This window comes from Rhodnius prolixus, unplaced genomic scaffold, assembly GCF_049639745.1.
Source record: "Rhodnius prolixus isolate KJV_2025 unplaced genomic scaffold, Rpr scaffold_8, whole genome shotgun sequence".
NCBI lineage: Eukaryota > Metazoa > Arthropoda > Insecta > Hemiptera > Reduviidae > Rhodnius > Rhodnius prolixus.
In genome coordinates, this window is record NW_027411593.1 from 29,885,003 (window position 1) to 29,904,584 (window position 19,582).

The 19,582-nt window shown below is 28.9% G+C and overlaps 3 protein-coding genes across 4 annotated transcripts in view; 2 read left to right on the forward strand and 1 right to left on the reverse strand.

Moving 5' to 3' along the window:
• Positions 1–19,582, reverse strand: part of Mat89Ba (nucleolar protein 6 Mat89Ba) — a 57,338-nt gene that overhangs the window by 10,079 nt on the left and 27,677 nt on the right. The window lies entirely within an intron of this gene.
• Positions 53–11,987, forward strand: CrebA (Cyclic-AMP response element binding protein A). Of its 2 annotated transcripts, none has more exons than XM_074122273.1 (8): positions 53–526; positions 923–1,055; positions 1,821–1,988; positions 2,167–2,481; positions 2,564–2,735; positions 6,795–7,141; positions 7,942–8,163; positions 8,258–11,987. In XM_074122273.1, the coding sequence occupies exons 1-8, from the start codon at positions 416–418 to the stop codon at positions 8,365–8,367; spliced, it is 1,578 nt and encodes a 525-aa protein (XP_073978374.1). In that variant the 5' UTR covers positions 53–415; the 3' UTR covers positions 8,368–11,987. The 2 variants fall into 2 exon arrangements, with proteins under 2 accessions (XP_073978374.1, XP_073978375.1); XM_074122274.1 differs by having other exon boundaries at positions 2,293–2,481.
• The window catches only part of GABA-B-R3 (gamma-aminobutyric acid type B receptor subunit 3), a 146,642-nt gene continuing 141,429 nt past the window's right edge, over positions 14,370–19,582 (forward strand). Inside the window, exon 1 of the mRNA XM_074122258.1 lies at positions 14,370–14,776. The gene's annotated coding sequence lies outside the window, so the exon portion shown is untranslated. The remainder of the gene's footprint in view (positions 14,777–19,582) is intronic.

Consider the following 19,582-nt stretch of genomic DNA (forward strand, 5'->3'; position numbering starts at 1 on the left):
AACCAATCGGGTACGAGCAAGTGGAAAAAAGCAGTAACGTGGATTGTAGTCATTCGTGACGTCGTCAAAACATCCACGTTGGAAGTGAGGGGCGTGTTGTATCTATTTATATTAATAATTAAATTTTTATCGTATTATATTAATCTTAGGCTTTTTTTAAATAAGATTTTACTACAATTTCAGTCTATAAGTGTCTAGTATGAACAAATTATCTTTCGATTAATTTTATATAAAACTGTCCTTATTACATGGTTGAACCTTATTGATGCCGACAGCAGTGTTGCAGTTGATAGGGCAGTACCGTTCAACGGTGTGCTGATCTAAACTACAGTATTTGTTATTATTCTTTCATCACATTCTTACCACTTCGCGGTATTGCTGACAAGGTACGCACTTCATAACAGACATTGCCAAAATGTCTGTGATTACGGATTTAAGTTTAATGGACATTTTATTTGATAAAGATGAACATGTTAAACTAGAACCGAAATCGGATGACATAAAAGTTGAAGATAAATCTACAACTGTAAGTATTAAGTTAGTTTATCATAAAGCATATTTGTGTGAATCTTTTATTATTAAAGTTTAGAATGGTAGTCTATGGTAAAAAACATTTTTCAATTGAACGGGGTGCACCATATTGTTCCTGCTACCATGTGGTCTTAGATCTCATGTCACCCTTTTGTGTTTTGGGCCAAATTTTAAATTTAATAGTTTTCCCCATGATGATTAAGTCAGTATCATAGGCGAGAACATTAGATAAATAGATAATCTAACATTCTGTTAATTTTTAAATGATTCATTGCACATATGTTTTCCTTCTGCTTTCACTCAAACTTTATGCATTCACCTCATTTATTATTTATGTTGCATGTAGTGTGATGTTTTATAAAGTGTGTTCATGTAAATTTCTCATTCTCAGGACAATTACTGGGAAAATACTGGTGTTGATTTCTTCGATTCCATTCTCTTCAATCAAAATTTGGATTTTTTACCTGATGAATTTTTATCACAACAAAGTCTCAACATTTCCGAAAGTGTTTGTTCTGATAGTGGTACGTTATTATATTAATTTAGATTATTAAATTTTTGAATTTTTTATTGACTTGAATAGCATTGTGAATAATATGCATGTTGATTCGCATAAAAAAAGTGTAAGTTAAATTTGGTTGAACCCTAATGTTTTTTTACATAAGAATTCTTAGTAAGTATGGGATGGGCTGTATTAGTAGAGTACAAACGTTTTGGTTTGCTCTAGAGGTCAGCAACCTCACTGAATTCCCCTAGTAGTACGGTACAAAGATAACTTTTGCCGGTTTTATTTTTCGTTTATTAAGTATTTAAAATTAATTAGTTCATTAGAATTACTTGACTCTTGTTTCAATAATTTGTACATATATTCTACAATCATTTATATTTATTGTTGGTAAAGACCATTAACGGATTTTTCATATTACTTAATCTAATTTACGGATATGGGTTGTAAAAATTATCATTATTATTATTTTTAATTTAATACGCGTCTACGTCCGAGATCATAGACATTTGGAGCCTTTTCAGTGTACTTTTGACCTCCGTTCAGTGTTCTGTCGTTATGTTCTACACTATTACTGGACAGTGTGCTGTAAGGAGCTTTTAAGGAAAAGAGTAAGGGTAGGCAGCAGGATTCTAACCCGAAAATGATTAATTATGATTACCTTAAATTATAAGTACAATTTTCAATTGGGGTATCTAAGTGATTAGCATTACATTAACATTTTGTTAACATGATCTTTGCAGCAAACTAAAGATAATTCAAAATCTTTTGAAATTTCTTTCAGGCGTGTCTTGTGACCAGCAGTTATCTCCATTGTCGTATGAAGATGGCATGGATGAAATGGATACAAGTTCACCCACAGAAATAAAAATTGATTCATTTTCTCTTATTCATTCTGATACACCAGTCGATGCTATAGATTTAATTACAGCTAATGACATCCCACAGGATGGTAATTATAAGTTTAATAATGTTAATATTAATAATTATTCCGTTAAAAAATATTACAGTTTGTAGCCATTCAAATTCATTCCCGGACAAACACTAGTTTTATTTCTTCTACATGTACAAAAATTTTAATTATTCAAAAAACTATTCTATTGCCTCCAAATTTAAATTTTAAATTACAGTTATAACATCGAAAAAACCTGTAGTTAGAGTTAAACCGTCAGTACAACCCATTCGGTCGTCCAGAGGTTTAAAAGTTGTTAATATTGCCAACCTACAAGAAAACCCACGATCAGTACTCATTCCAGTTAATGTGAAAGGAAGACAAGGAGGTTTAAAGACAATTAAAATAATAAAACCAAGTGGCCGAAGTTTTACTAAAAAAATTAAATCTGAACCAATCTATGAAGAAGTTGAAATTAAATCATCTAGCGAGGACACAGGAGATGAAGCAGATCAAAATAATAAGAATATTTATCCAAGATTACATCTTACGGGTAATATTTCAATTTAATTTCATGGTATACAACTCGTTTAAAATATATGTAAGTATTTTTATGTTTTAATTATATTTTTTAGAGGAAGAGAAGAAATTGATGATAAAAGAAGGTATCGCTTTACCGACACATTATCCACTAACAAAGCAAGAAGAAAGGGACCTAAAGAGAATACGAAGGAAGATCAGAAATAAAATTTCTGCCCAAGATTCACGGAAGAGGAAGAAGGAATATGTTGACGGATTGGAAGATAGGTAAGTTTGAATTCAGTTTTGTTACTGTTTTTAGAGTGGAATTCAAAGATAGCTGACTTTGTTGATCTCTCAACTAAATTCCGTAAGTGAATTTGTTAACGGAAGTGAATAAATAAATATAAGTTGTTTCTAAAGATTAGTTGGGATATTAGATCAAATGAAGTGTGGAAACGACTATAAGGGAGAAAAATAATTAAATTTAATTAGTTGAAGAAAAGATGGAACAAAAATCTGTGGGTGCAATGAAAAATAATTTTGGGCAGTTAAATTTTTATTTTAAGGTTTAAAGAAAAATAATGAATACTTTCATAATCTTTATGTTTTAAAGAGAGCAGAAAATTATGCATACATGGCCTTTTTTATGTTGATATAAATCTAAATACATTATAATTTGTTTAAATAATGATGTTGCTATCTCCCTTCTACCACTGACTTCAAGTACTCCGTAAAAACGAAAAAAAAAGAGTAAGTTCTGCATTAATAAAATATCACAACATATAAATCCTGAAAGAAGAAATCTAACAATAATTTAAATTATAATTTTCACCTAAACTAGGTGAATATTGCTTCTAATTCCATTTATTTCATATATTTTTTTAAATGTTCGGTTGAAATCTTACTTTTTTCACTTGAAATTGTAAACCGTATGTATATAATAAATGTTCATGTTGGAACAGAATATTATAAAATTATTAAATATTATATTTAAATAATGTATTTTATTAAACTATATATTTCATCTAAAGTAACAAATACGGTTATTGACATCCAGAGACTTCTCAGAGCACAGGAGTACCGATTTTTGAAGTAATGAACTTCCATACAATTCTTACTTCATGATGAACTGTCATTTTTGCGAAATAAAACTAGAATTATAAGAATGCTATTATATATATAATTTCATGATTTTGATATTTCACAATAACAAAACTAAAACGAATAAAAAAAAAAAAAACGCATGTTACATATATTATTCAATTGCAAGTGCGTACGTACTTAATAATGAAGATATAAATCCTTTTAAATTAAAATTTATGATGAAATTTGCTTATTATTTTATTATTTTTATTTTCTAACGTAAAAATAGATTTGTAAGCAAAAATGAAGGATTGTGTAATTGAATTTTTTCACCTAGTATTTTTACTACAAAATATATATACATTTGTATGTGTAGGTATTTATCAATTTAATTTTTAAAAAATAATTATACAAATTATAATAAATAATTTTTTATTATTAAAAGATATTAGAATTGTGTATTTGTATATTGGAGGATTCATTTTTCAAGAGTACATGAATTTTTTTTCCGTTTGCCGATTTTATCATTAAATGCTTTGTCCTTGTACCGAAGTTAAATGAAAACTAACATTGAATGTTTTATTAGTAATCGTAAAATTTATAAATAACTCTTCTGTTTATTTTTTTATATTTTTTTTTCTTCTCTTTTTTGTTTTACTTTTTTTATTTTTAATGAAGCATTTTAATTTTTTTTTTACTTTTAATTTTATTTAATTTTATTTTTTTTATATTTTTTCCTTGACTATAAAAAATGTTTTGTTCTGTTAATCTTCCAGTTATAATTCTAACATAAATCCGTATAATGTATTAAACGTCTTTTGGTGGGACTGTTCAGTGTGAAGTTCATGGTTGAAATCTTTCTTGTTCAGAGAGCTTCACTTTTCTAAAGAAATGATATGATTAAGACTACCTATTCGCTGGTATTCTTTAGTGAAAGTTGATTATCTACTTATCTCTTTTCTCACAAATTCCCATATACATTTTATATTTATCTTACTATAAACCAGTTAAGTTAGAGTGCCTATGCACACATAATTTAATATCATTAACGTTTAATTATTTAATATAGACGCTTCAAGAAATAATCATCTGATTTAAAATGACCTTCTTGTATTGAACAAAAATTATTTCTTATTAGCTAATTTCGATCCGCAAAATGTATTTATTTTTTTAAATCAAGAAATGATGAAAGATTTAGTTGATTCAGCCAATCTATGTCATTCTGAGAATATCATTGCAGTGGATGAAGATGTATCTGATAAGCTGCAAATGTATTCAATAATTTAACAGTTTTATCAATTTTTGCGAATAGCGCTCGTCGAATATATGTTATTCGACGCTTTTCAATTTTTATCAAATAACTGGGACAAAATGACAAACCTTTAAAACGGCACAATGTCAAAACGGGCGTATGGCATGCCTAGATAAAGATTTCGATTTCGTAGTTGGTAATAGTATACGAAACATGTCGTAATAAACTTTATTATAAAAGTAATATACATATTATTAAACACTATGTACGTTAATATATTTATATTTAATATTAATTTAATAATTAATAATTAATTTAATATATTAAGTGTTGTAATGTTAGTAAAGCTTTTTCTTTCTCCTTTTTTTTTTTAATAGTATACGAAGTTAAATGAAAATTGCGAAAAATCTTTACAAGGAAGTTGCATTTTCGTACAAGAAATTTTCTCAAATTATGAAATAGTTGCAATTATTTAAAGTAGCCCTTATAAGGCTCTGAGCTGCATGTATGACTTCACTATTCTTGTAATAAATAAAAACGCTAGGCCCATTTAACGATAAATATAAACTGAAAAATGTTTTCAATAAAACAATACTTTTGGTTGAGGGTCTTAATTGCTAAGTTACGGATTACTGGTATATGTAATTTTTTAGTTTTAAGATGTCACTCACAAATAGACGATTTTCTAAAAAGTACTTTTAGGTTTGAAAGTACATTGTTAACAATTAAGAACTGAATTTATTAACTTTACTAATTGATACCTTATCTTCATGAAATAATGTATTTGAAATTATTTTTCTAATACTTAAATAAGCCACATTAATCATTAAGTCTTAACCATTTTGAGGAATTGTACAAATTTCTTGCATATTTGTATTTACATTTACTTTAAAGATGTCCCGTTATAGAGATTTAAAATAATGGAAAGGTATTATAATTTTATAAATGTTACTGTCTGATCTCTCTTCTTCCTTTCACTTAGTTCTTCTACCAGCCTGCCAGCATTTGAGGATTGTGTAACCTACTTATTATTAGCTTACTTTTACTAAACATATAGATTGTAGTTCACCAGTGGAACAACGTAGACAATGTTATTTAAATAGTTTAAATTCATTTATTTTTGTAGCTGGTATTTACAAAAGCAGTTTTAACTGAAAGAAAATTTTTAATCAAGAGTTTTAACTTTTGAAGAGCTAACAATATTGTTGCTTAAACAAGAAAGTTACTTTTTTTTTATTTTAATCTGTAGGCGTGTCAACATCTGTGGTTATTGTTACCTGAAGCTTTTTTAAGTCTATCCTCTGAACAGTGTTCTCTGGTTTCAGACAACACTATCAATCACTGAATAGTGAGCTGTAAGAAGCTCCTAGAAAAAGAAAAATCAATGTGCCAGCGACTGGCTTGGAACCTGGAATCTCCGCGATGGAATCCAGTTTACGCTAACCACTTAATCCATTATATTAAGTTATAACTTGAAACTTCGATATTCTAGTTGGATATTTAAAAATGAAGCTTCATAAAAATTTCGGGGAAAATGCTCCCCAGATTTATCGCACTATTAAACAAATTATATGGACTACTTCGATTATTATTATTATTATTATTATTAGTCTTATTTTCAAACCGCAAATTTTTTTACTCCTGTAGTCGAGCAGATTGTATATTTTGAATTTTAACCTGAAGTGATTTCTACAAAAAGACTGCTTGTACGTAAACATTGGGAGAATATACAATTTTAAGAAAAATCGAATAACCAGAAAAGCAACTTACAGATTGATATCTTACTTTTTTGGTAAGAAAGGTAATCACTACATTACGAGAAATTTGCATTTTGTGATCACCATGAGGTTTTTCGACTAATAACAAAATATAACGCCGGTCCTAATGTCAATCAGAGACTTATGCATTTACTCATGTTTCGCCATAAATCTAGTAATATTTAATGCTCATCAGAATAACCTAACCTGGTCATAATATAATTTATTTTTATTTTTTGTTGTTATTTTAAGGGTTAAACAGTGTTCAGCTGAAAACGCAAATCTTATAAAAAGAGTCAGAGCGCTACAATGCGAAAATCAGAATCTTAGCGCACAGTTACGCCGCTTACAAGCAGTTATAGCAAAAAGTAGCGCAACAACAAATCAACAACAACCTGCAGGTGGACAACAACAATCTCAACAAATTGGACAACAAACACAGCCAGCCACTTGTCTGATGGTGTTGGTATTGTCTCTTGCATTAATTATGGCGCCTAATATGAGAAGCAACAACAGTACAAGAAATGGTGCCGTACAACAGCAGCAAAATGATCTCAGTGTGAATGAACAAGCTGCTAAGTCTGTAGCACCTATTGTTGGTGAGTTGAGTTTTTTTTCTTGTAAATTCAAATAATAAAAAAGGTATTGTAATTAATTTGTTAGTAAAGAAAACAATATTTATTGGTCGCCATTTTATCTTCGCATTCAACATATATTAGGTACATGTAGTTACTTATATGTAAGTTAAAAATGTGACATAGGTTTTGGTTTTAAATAAAGTACAGGACTTCAGTTCAAAAGATTTTTGTTGATTTCTTTCAGCAGGCCCATTTGGCTGCCTAGGCTGTTGAACTGTTAGGTTTCCAGTACTAAGGAAGGATTATCTCAACGAGAGGATTTCCTGACGTTCTGTAGATTAAATGCTTATTTTATTTCTTCAGTATTTCATCCGAACTTTGATAAGGAGCTTATTCTCTTGTTAAGTAACTATCCATTGATGCCTGCAGTTCGTTTCCTTAAGATATAGACTTGTGTCTATATCTTAGTGAAGTTTTGTGATAATTAATTTGGAAAAGGAAGCATGTGTAAGGCAGCACTTATGTCTGACAAGAAAAATGATAGGAAACTCAAAATTTTGTGAAAGTTTGTTTGTTAGGAGCATCTGAAAGGTATATCCGTCAAACAAAAATTGTAACTGAAAAGATTTTTTTTTTAAATGACTTCTAATGTTTAGTTTTTATTATTATAAGTAAAAAATAGATTTAATGTATGGTGTCGTAGTCAATTTTTAATTTAATTCGTTTTGGCCTCACCCACCAAATGTAGCGGTTATTCCAAAACAAGCCTCCTTTCTCAACGGATATTCAGCTAGCCATCTAATCTTAGGTTTGTTTCACAGCTGGTCGCAGTAGAACATTGTTAGATGTTGGAAAATCATCAGTAGATGGTTTCCTCGAGCCTCCGCTTGATGGTGTTGTATTGCGATCTACTGCTACAAATCAGTCTGATCACGATCATGACTACATTGCTGCAGGTCCCCGATCTAGAAAGAGAATGAGGGCTATGACTCCATTTCCACCTCCGCAGCCTGTACCACCACCGCGATTACAGCATACACCAGGTAATTTCAGAATTTATAGTTTAAATATTTCATTTGCTAAAGTGTGAAAATAAAACATAAAAGTGTGTTTCTTCTGACTTAATTGATTTTATAGTTCGAAGTCCACCGTTATTAAGAGATTGGGAAGAGTTCAGTAGGACGAATCCAGGTTCACCTAGCAATGTAGTTGAAATTGAGTTGGAGACAAGCGACCAAGATTATTGAAAAAGAAACTTTTTTTAAGAGATGGTCGCCAAAATGGAAAAAAGCTGCTGTCCTCTCTCAGAGAACTGCTCACTTCCTATCGCACCAACTTCCTGTTATGTTTTTAAGTCTATTATTTTATCAGGCTAGCTGAGTTTTATTTTAATTCAAAAATAACATAAATAAATATACACATAAAAATAAAATAAGCTCATCACTGGTTGGCATATCTAAGAGTTGGTAGATTAGGTTTACTTTTATTTGGCTATTATTTTACATGACCATATCACTGTAATTTTTATGTTGTCTTCTCAGGGAGTTGCATGAGTTTTTCAGCTTTCACTAACATTCCAGCTCTTTTACTTATGTAAGGGCCTAATTATTTCATAAAACTTTATTTAAAATAAATGTAAGTGCCTCAAATAAGACAATAAACACACGAGTATTCCTCACCTAAACTCTGATAAAGAATTTACTATAAAAAAATGAATGTTTAACTAATATTCGAAAATAGTTAATGAGGCTGCATTTCTAGAAAAAATGGACCTATGATTCTTAAAATTTACTCATGCTAATTTTATTTATTGTAGCTGAAAAGAGTTTTGCTCCTCCCTGATAAAGACACACCCTTTTTTTATATTTCTGTAATTGATATAAATTAAATTTATGATCGAAGATAAAATTAGACTGATTATTTCTTTTATATAAATATATATTTATTAAAATGTGCGGATTGTTCGTAATAAAAATAAAAAAATAAATAATAACTAAATAAAAATTAAAATAATTAAATTTAAATAAAGGTTTTCAAATTACGTCCATTATTACAGACAAGTGTTCTAGATTATTAATGAAAAAAAAACTTTGATATGTTAATTCAATCTGTTTGGATAGGATTATCATCAAACATGTGATTTTTACTGCAAATAAATATGAAGAGATTTACTTTTTATCCGTCTCCATGATAAATATTTTTTTTTTTTTTTTAAATTAAACGGGTGTAATAAAATTATTCTTTATGGGAAAGGTAGTGTAATTTTAAAATTAGTATAATAATATGTTCCAATTAAATGAATTACTTATATTCGGCGCTTTTGGTAGGAAAAAAGATTTATATTGCAATTGTTTTCCCATATATATTTATGGATATATAATTTATTTTTATATTAACAAACAAATTTTTAATATATTATCTCTTATTATAAACAAAAATAATTTGTTTACATTATTTTATGTGAATTATATTGAAAGGAAAGCAAACCCTTTTCCAAAAAAGGGTTTAATATGTAAATTATAAGTGATAAAAAAAAATTTGCAATTTTGTATAAACGTAAAAATTGGACAATTGTTTTTACGATGCTTTATTTCGAGGAAAATGGAGTATTGTTAAGAAATTTAAAAAAAAAATTATTTGTTTATTTTTTTTTAAATGTAAATATGATTATTTGTTGCTATGTTAATTTTTATTATAATGATTTTATTATTTTTTAGTGAAAATTTATAAAATATATAAAAAAAGATTATTTTTTTATATTATTTTTGTGTAATGGATTAGTGCACTTCAAGATTTTTAAAGTATTGAAATGTCTTGTTTATTTCAAATGTTTTTCTTAACTTAATTTAAGAAAAAGGAACTTTTAATTTCACTTTAAGCCTGGTATTTTCTGGTTCGGAGTTTATGTAAAAACATGATCATTGAAAATTTTGACCTATATAACTTATATTATCTTCTTTTATTGAGAATTTAAAAAGGAAATTTAAAAAATTTCCTGCTCTACAAGCCCCCAGCCACAAGATTTTCTAACAATAATTTAACAATTAGAGCTTAATTATTGGTTTGATTGGAAGGGTGTACTAATGCGCCTGAGGTCCCATAGAAAAAATTTGAGTTGATTTGCTAACTTGCATTCTTATAACTAGATTTCCTTGGCTCTCACTTTAAACACTGAATGAAAATATCTCTATAATAATTTGTTACAGCAGACATTTTAACGTTTTTAATTACTAGTTTATAAAAAAGGTTTTAGAATATATCTGAAAGTGTATGAAAAAGGTGTATCACAAAAGCTTAAAGATTCCCCACATAATTAAATAAATAAAATAACTTTAATTTTTCAAAGTTACAATGAAAGAATTAGGCAACTGTTTTTTTAAAAAAAAGTCGTGCAAAGAATTTTTGTTTGTACAAATTCGATTTGTCGTTTAGAGTAAATTATAACTTAAAGTAAATTGTAAGGATTTGAGGAATGTAGTCGAAAAATGTAATACATATCTATGTGTAGAGAGGAAGTCATATATAACCATTTTTATTGTTACGCTTGCGTATATGAGTATTCTTGGGTCCAGATATTTGTGCTGTAAAGTTGAAGTCGCACTTAGTATTGTCAGACATCTTTGGGATCTCAGTTTTTGAAACTTTGAACTTTTTTGAAAAACTCATTTTAGCTTTTTTCGTCGTAAATTTTTATTACATGTCTAGCCAATTTATTTCTTTATTTATTTATTTTTTCATATTTCTTTTGTAATGAAGCAGCTGGAAAATGCATGTTTATATTATTTGTTGATTCATTAGTCCTATTGAATTATGGTAGAAGACATTTTCAGTCAACAAAGTAAAAGCATTTGCTGCAGCATCTATATTCTTCAGTAGTTATGATTAAAATTTTTTATCAAATATTAAAAATAATTTAGATTTAGCTAACGAGTTTTAAAACAAAGGTATCAAGTTGTAGAAACAAACTTATGTCCCCTCGTTCGTTCGAACTAGAAGGTAAAAATTGATTGCGTTAAAATTTGTTTACTACATTTGGCTCCAGACCGGAAAACATCAGTATTGCTGTTTCCCACGTTAAATTGTAACTTGTTTCAGTTATAAATCTGGTTGGGAATTCACCCAATCATTCACTAACCCTAGGGGTTGTCTTGATGGAGCTGTGCGTATCATCTTGTTCTGAAGATTGGTAACGCCCAACTGATTCGTGACTAATTATTTATATATTAGAAGTTCAAAATGAAAAAAGAACTTGAATTTTTAAGTTATGAAATGTTGAACTAAACAAAATTATTTCATAAAAATAGTTTTTGCTGCTTACAAAAAAAAAAAAAAAAGAACGAAAAAAATTCTATAACTTAATGTAAAACATTATGTTAAAATGCACGGTTTCTGTTTGAAAGGTTATGGGTATATGTATGTATGTTTTTGTTTTGTTATAAATGATTCATTTATCTGGTCTACAAAGTACATAAATATATTTAAAATATATTCCATGTTATTAACATCTTGTGATGTTTTATGTAGCATTTTTATGTTTTGCGTAAAATGTTTATTACTAGTAAGGGAGACCTTCGAAACTAGTATTATTTAATTATTAGTAATATTATGAAAGTGAGTGTTCTTAATATCTGTGTATTTGTAATTGAACCAATATATTCATCTTCTATTGAGAATATATATATATATTTGTTTACATATATGTATGATGTACATATACACACACATATATATATATATTTATATGAAATATCCTTTATATTTGGAGAGACAATTTGTACTTTATTTACAAATCGTAGAGATATAAACTTAATGAAAGATAATGGAATGTGCAATATGAAATGAGTAAACAGCAGCATTAATGACATTATATTGCTTTTTTATTTGATTCCTGATCGCTTACGAAATACGGCTTCTCATTTATTTGGTAATGAAGTCTAAAGTGGAGTGAATTACTTTCACATGTTCTACATATCTTATGTGCCAATTGAACAAAACCAGATTTAAAAAAAAACAAACTAACTCACAATAAATGTTGCACGTGGAGAAGGATAAGATGTTAAGTGATTAGACACTCTCATTCTCACCTCCAACTTTAATCCTTGTGATTAAATGCAAAACCACATCGTTAGCAATAGCAATAAAATATTGGTTAACAATAACTTAATTAAACTTTGGCGCTACTCCTCACAAGCCAACTTTAGCAATATTTGGTAAGATTGGTAAGGAAGTGCGTACCAAATTTATGTAGTTCTCTGACGATTAATTTTGTTTCATTTAAGGAGTTTCACATAGGGTACGCTATCAATCAACCTGTCAGTTTCTAGCTTTTTATCTATTGGGGTGGTGCGTAAACTAAGTTGTCTCATTAGATATCGATTATTCCCTCTTCGCAAAACAGTGGCAAGTCAATTCATTTCTTAATTTGTCAAAGAGGACCACCTCTCGAACAGAGAAATTTAGCTTAAAATATCTGCGGGCTTTTATATTAACTCTCGTATTTGAAATTAAATTATTAATCCTAAATCCTTAGGAAGGAAGAAAGGATTAGTGCAGTGGTTAGTGCGTTGTATTCCTTTTTGGGGATGCCAGTTTCGAATTCAGTTGCCTGCACTTCGATCTTTTCCTAGGTGCCCCTTGTGTCCGTGATGCATGGCGTTTTTATCGAGAAAACGGATGGCATATAGTGCACAAGAAAAACTCTAGGCACCAATAACCTCAAGATGACGCGCCATGATGTAAACGAAAAAAATCTTCGATAAAAATGAAATCTCTTTCGAATAATGAAATTTGATAAATGTTTAAATAAATTGCAATTAAATGTTTATTTATTACTAATTATCTAATTAATTAAAAACTGTTAATCTTTTTCAACGAAAAGACACACATCACCACTCTTAAGGTAAAATATAAGTTTTTAGTTAATACGAGGCTGCATCTAGTTGAAAGTGGGATTGATTTTGATGAAACACACCAGATTCTTTAGTAACTGATTTATTGCACAGCAAAATAAATTACTAGAGCAAACTACAACTTAACCAAATGCACAAATGTTCTATCAATTCATTTTTTCTCACTAGGACTGTACTTCTTTCTTTAAATTGTCAGATTATTGTAGACAATCTAGATCTAGAATATTTTTCTTTTCTATTTTTTTGACGGGATTCAGGGTAGCTTCCGTGTTTGAAATGTCTATAGACGTTTGTAAGTCAGTGCTACACATGCCAGAAGGAACTATCATTGTGTCGTCTGCGTGTGTAGCTGAAGAAGGTTCAGGAATGTCAAAGAGGTTGAGATTGAGAAGTTTCACGATTGCGCTCTGAGGCAGTACTAGATCTGTCGTCTAGTACGTATGTGCTGTTAAGTCTAAATATTCCTAAGGTAAAAAAGTACCTATAATTTGGTTCTTGTAATTGTTTTTAAGGTTATTAAGGCCGTCATGTGTACCTTTAGTCGTTTAATCAACTAAAATTAACTTTTAAAACTAAGTTTTTGTGAAGGAGATATTATATATATTTTTTCATTCTGCTGAAAGTGAAGTTAATTGCTAAGAAGATAGATCAAATCACAGAAAAGTGTTTCAGAAGAACGTTCCTAGTAGCAGTTGATTTCAGTAACATTTTTTATGCATTATTCTCTCACACCGTACACTTTCTCTGACTTAGGGATGTCATGAAGTGGATAAACAGCATAATTCAGTGCCAGTAATCACTGGAGCATTAAACTTAATAATTTGAATCCGTCTCTGCTAATGAATCAAAAGGGTCACTTGTTTGTTTTAGTGATTTATTTGTAGGTTTTTATTGTTTTTCCTTTTCTCCTTTTAGACTTGTAATTTATCTTAATTAGTAATCTCGTAATTAGGTTCTGAAAAATAGTTTTTAGGAATTCGTCTTTAATAACTGGTTGTAGTCTCATGTTGCACAGAGTTCTGATGTAAATGAGTGCAGATTTCAGCATTTGTTCCGAATTGGTTTTATGTTAAAATTTCCTCTAATAGGCCTACAATTTGTGCAGATATATTTTGTTAAAAATGGATTTTTAGCGGTAATTATATGAAATAGAAGCTGAAGTTCACAAAATACAAAAATTTGTATTTGTTTCGACTCATTTAATTCGGCTTTCACCATCCAGTTAGTGGCATTTACCGTCTGAAGTTCAGCGTTATAATCGTAATGCTTCATTTAGTACCATTACAAAATGCTCCTGATTAAAGACATGGTCTTGCAGAAAAAACCTTGTAATTTAAAACTCAATTTAACAGTGATAAAAACCTACACATAATTTATAGAATTTAGATATTTGGTTCCTTGGTGGTGTCTAATTCAACGTTAACTCTATAATTCATATTTTGTCTTACTTATTTTCCGACCAACTGGGTGGACAGAAAAGTGTATAATTAATAAATATTTATATTTTCATTATTCATAAAATTTTCATCAAGCCCAAGGACATATACAGAACATTATTTAAGAAAAAACAAATAGTAGGATTTACAGACTGCGTAAGAGCGCATGAACATGAGTTTGGCTGGTGCAGTCTGGGTAGACTGTTCCACAGCTAGCTTACTTCTGGAGGATCACAGTGTCGCTACTCTTTTACTTCGGGCAACTTATCGCAGGATCGTTAAAGATATGATACGACGATTATTTACTAGCGGTAAGATTTTTTTTTTTAAATTTATGAATTTTTTAATGGGTTTTTAATTTTTTATAGTTTTTCATATGCCAAATATTTTCTATTTTATGCTTTTTCCGTATTATTTTTTAAATGTTCATGTCCTGAAGTATAAATGTAATTAAAAATTGTGAAAAAAAAAAAAATTATAAATATTTTTGTAATAAAATTGTTAAATATGTAATTATAAATCTAATTAGTTTACAGAACCAGTGAAATTTTGTTGATTTTCATAAATTATAGTCAAATGACATAAATTCATTAATATAGAAATCTAAACTTTATATGGACCAAAATCGGCAAAGAATTAATTAATTAATTCACACATAGACACCAGAACATAAATTCGTTAGTAACAGTATCTTACTACATTTTTAAGTATACTTCTCTGAGTTCAACAGCATCAGAAATGCATTTAAGAAACATTTGAATCATTGATATCTAGAAATTTGTATCAAAAAGAGAATTCTTAGTTATCTTTGGAATGTTGTTTCAATTTTGGGAAATTAAAATAAAAAGAAGCATATAGTAAAAATTAAAATTTTGTTTTAAGAACTTCTTTAAGTTAAGTCTAAAAAAATTAAATAAAGAAGAGATTTGAAGTTCTCCAACTATTTTCCATTAAATGATTTATTTCTTCAAAAAAGAAAAAAAAATGTGTATATAAATACGGTATGTAATTTCTGCAGTATCTTCTCTTACTGCTAATATTCTGCAATCCCGACTCACTGAATTTGAATTTTGTTCTTGTTGGGCTTGCATGGAAAAGGAGCAAACATGCAGTTTTTTGCAGATTTTGGTTTTCAAGAAGATAAAATGATTACCTTCTGGACTACAAGAAATCTCAAAGTCCAATTCTTTTAATCCTTTAAAGATGATAACGTCAAGATTTTTGACAATCCCATTAAGCTTAGAAAAGCTTATAGATTTTATTATTATTATTATTATTCCAATGAGTAATTATAGAATGACTATTTTTTGAGTAACTAAGTTTTGCAATGCATTTCGAGAGAGAAAAATAATGCAAACCGTGATAAGAACTGGCACTTTAGAAATACGTCTACCACAAACTTCCAAAATTAAGTTTTTCCTAATATTTCAAATGAAGTGAAGGATAATAGTTATATTCGTACACATTTAGTTATTTTGTGAAGTTTAAAGAAGCGGTATATGTTCATTAGAAACTCGCAAAAACTAAAGAAAACAGTCTCTAAGGTTGTACTTTTGGTAGAAGGATTTTTTGCCGAATCCTGAAGATTCTAGGTTGATGAATCAACGGCCTCAAGTACGAGGTCCAAACAAAAGGTGTTTCTGATTATCTAGATAGATAGATTATCTAGAACACTGAAAAGTACAACCTCTCAATTGTATGATTCATCGAGAATTTAAATTTAATGATGAAGTAAAATGAAAAACCATGTGAAAAAAGTGCACTTTTATTTGCTAGAATTTGCCCGAAAATTATACAGTCTTTCTTTTATGATTTTTAAAAGAAAACAGGGTAACATTTTTTTAACGTGAACCAATTTAATTTTATCAATGGAAATTCTTGAAAAGGATATTTCATTATCTGTAGAACGAAGCAACGGTTACTGTATCTAGTGATGCTACATGGTAAGCAACGCGGATGCGATAATTTCAACTTGCAGCGATTGTTCTTTATACTAATAGTACAAAAAAAAACTTTTATAAGGGTAATCCTTAATATTTAAAATTAAATATTTCTGAATTCAGTTTTCCTTTGTAATAAGTTTTAGTATCATTAACTTCTTAGTGGAGTCCAAGGGATCTGAAAGAAAGTAAAATAATACCTATTTTAAGAATACCAATGTGTAATAATGCAGATTTTGTGATACCTCCAAAAAACATTCATTAAGTAAAATAAACAAATGGTGCGAGAAAATTTCTACTTAAATGACAAACATTGAATTATTGCTGGACAATATTAAAACAGTTAGCTGTTATGAACTAGATCGTAGTTCTCAGGTTCGACTCAGGTGCTAAAGTAGATGTTCTCTTCTGCGGTACACTATCCGATAAAAGGCAAAATCTTCAGGGAAACAGTACCAGGTCTTCCTGTAGATGACTGTTATTTCAAGAACTCCAAGAAATAACCTGGTATTAGTTACATTTGCGATAATTGGAATAACTTAAATAGTACATGGATTTGAAGAAGATGCATCACTCTCCAAAGTAGTAGGGTTTACCCCGAGTGGTTACCAACTTTATACTCAGTTTAGACTTAGTATGCTGCTTGGACTTAACAGTGGTAATGAATATGTTAAGCAAGGGCTTAATATATTCATTAAACGCATTATCTCTAACCACGGTTTCATATTAATTAAAGGTAGATTATTACACCTGTGTGTTTGCATTCTCATGAATTTATTAATAATAAAAGAAGTAACATATACTTTCACTCTTTGAAATATAATGTTTTTAAAATTTTCAAAAACAAATTAAAAGTTTTAGACTTTTTAAAAATTTATGCGAACATTTTCGTGACTTTTTCTTTATATGATAAAAATTATCTCGGAAAAATAAGTCAAAAGCTACAAAATTTGTTCAGAAGAGAGGCACTTTCAGTCTACTGACTTTCTTCAACTTTGTGTTTTAATCACATATTGAATTCCTCACCGGTTCGAAATATATCATTTGAATTTCTTGCAATTCTTCGTTTTTTATTATGCCAACTTCACACACAAGTAAAAAAGAATAATAATAGGTTATTACAAAACAGATATTATGGATCCTTACTAGCAGTAAGAGAATGTGAAAATTGCAACTAGTAGAATAAAGCAAAAATAAAAATAATAATAAAAAATAAAAATAAAAAATCAAGATGTGTAAACTACATGATCAATCACTCTGTTTTTCAAATTTTAGCGATGATTATCTAAAGACATTAGTGAGGTACTCAATTCTACATTTAATACCAATTATAGATTGATATGTCCTATGGCCAATGGCAAGTCATATGTTAATCTCAAGTGTAATATTTCAAAAATCAGACTGATAGCTCAGATTAGGGTAGCCAGTACTAAGTATCCTAGGATTTTTCACAAAGGAATAAACCATGTATTTGTCCATGAAAGGGTTTGTTTTACTTGTGCTGAAAGAAAAAGAGACAATATTATTCACTTCATGCTGGAATGTTCTGTCTATAATTCACTTAGAAAAAGATTATTAAATAGGTACATAAGCTCTATTAACTCTGAGGTTTACACTAATTTATTTGATAATGACTGAAAGATAAATTAAACAGTTTGTTTTATTTCATTTCTGGTGCTCTAGATGAGAGGTACAGATTTGTAAAACTTATATTCAACAGCTATAAAGAAATTCCGCCGCCGAATAATTAATCAGTATCAAATTTAAGTTAATTTTTGTAAATATACCGTTTTCATTATTTTTTCTTTGTTTTTTTAAAGAAATAATTGTAACAAGGGGTGATTTTAATTTTGTATTTCATACTTTTATTTTGTATTTATCTTTTTTATCTTTGTATTTATCTTTTTAGTGGAAGTAGCTATTTCTTTTTATTGTTATCACTAGCAGAGGCTAAACTCTTGGTATAGAAATGTAAATATATTTCGTATAAGCAATAAAACAAATAAATAAATAAATAGCGAAGTAAAAACATAAAACATCTCATCCTTGTATACTTCAACCGTTTTTTAGTTTTGATATTAGAGTAGTTGATTTTTACTAATTATTTTTTTAATACAAGAAACTAGACACCTAATTACGTGACGTTAAACCCCGCCTGAAAAAATAGGCGATTACTTTACTTTGTTTTTTACAAGAAACTATTTGCTCGTCTTGTTTCCAAATTGGGAGTAAGTCAATCGACATGAAAAAGCTGTAGAAATGCCGTGAATAAATAATCTTTTCTTTCACGAACTTCTAAAATATTTGGTAATTTTTGTCTCAAAACTAAAATGAAAATACGGATTGAAAATTTAAAGATTTTCCTAATGAATGGGTTGTAAAAAATGTCTTATTTATCCTGTGTGTTTGTTTTTTTGTAAACATATGTTTCTAAAAGGGAACATGTTGAGACGGATCCAAGTAATCTCAGAAATGTTCAATTGGAAATTGGGTACAGAACAGAGATCTACTCCTTTCAGGACGGAACATGTTATGAATATCGTCTGAGAAAATATTAGTAGTCAGGTACGAGCTGGATGACACAAATTTAGTATTTGGACGTTATAGATGCCCCAAAAAATTGGTGTTTTACTTTAATTTATATACGAGATATATATGAGATTATATATCGTAGGTTCCTGCTTTTTTTGGCCCAAAAATGTCTTATGTTTCTTCTTGTACCTATGTTCATTACTTAAGGAGCGTCAGCATCTGCAGACTATTTGGTGCATGTTTTATTAGATTGCCTAGAGGACTGCTTTGATTACATCTCTCTCCATTAATACCCTCTATTTTTGTGGACATTCATTTTTAATAGTGCTTAAAAAAAAAGCCTGGAATTAAAACACCAAACGTGAATTTAACATTTTTGAAATATTTTATTGCGTTTTAATAATTAAATGGAATATTTTAAAGATTTAACTTTAAAATTCTTGTCTAGCCTTCAATACTTGCTCAAATTATTCATAATAATTTCACAGATAAGAAAGAAATATTATTTGACATTGAATTTGCAAAGCAAATTCTCCTAAAGGTCTTCTAAGACAAATTATTTCTTATATAGTTGCGATGAACTTAAAGTGATATGCAATAGAAAATTGTGATTGCTTTCAAAAAAGATGTCAGCAATGTTCGGAA

What these genes read in the sequence shown, in the direction of transcription:
- CrebA (XM_074122273.1), top strand. Translation starts at nt 416, where the DNA reads ATGTCTGTGATTACGGATTTAAGTTTAATGGACATTTTATTTGATAAA. An exon ending in TTGAAGATAAATCTACAACT is followed by an intron (nt 527 to 922) that starts GTAAGTATTAAG and finishes TCTCATTCTCAG; the next exon opens with GACAATTACTGGGAAAATAC. An exon ending in GTTGACGGATTGGAAGATAG is followed by an intron (nt 2,736 to 6,794) that starts GTAAGTTTGAAT and finishes TGTTATTTTAAG; the next exon opens with GGTTAAACAGTGTTCAGCTG.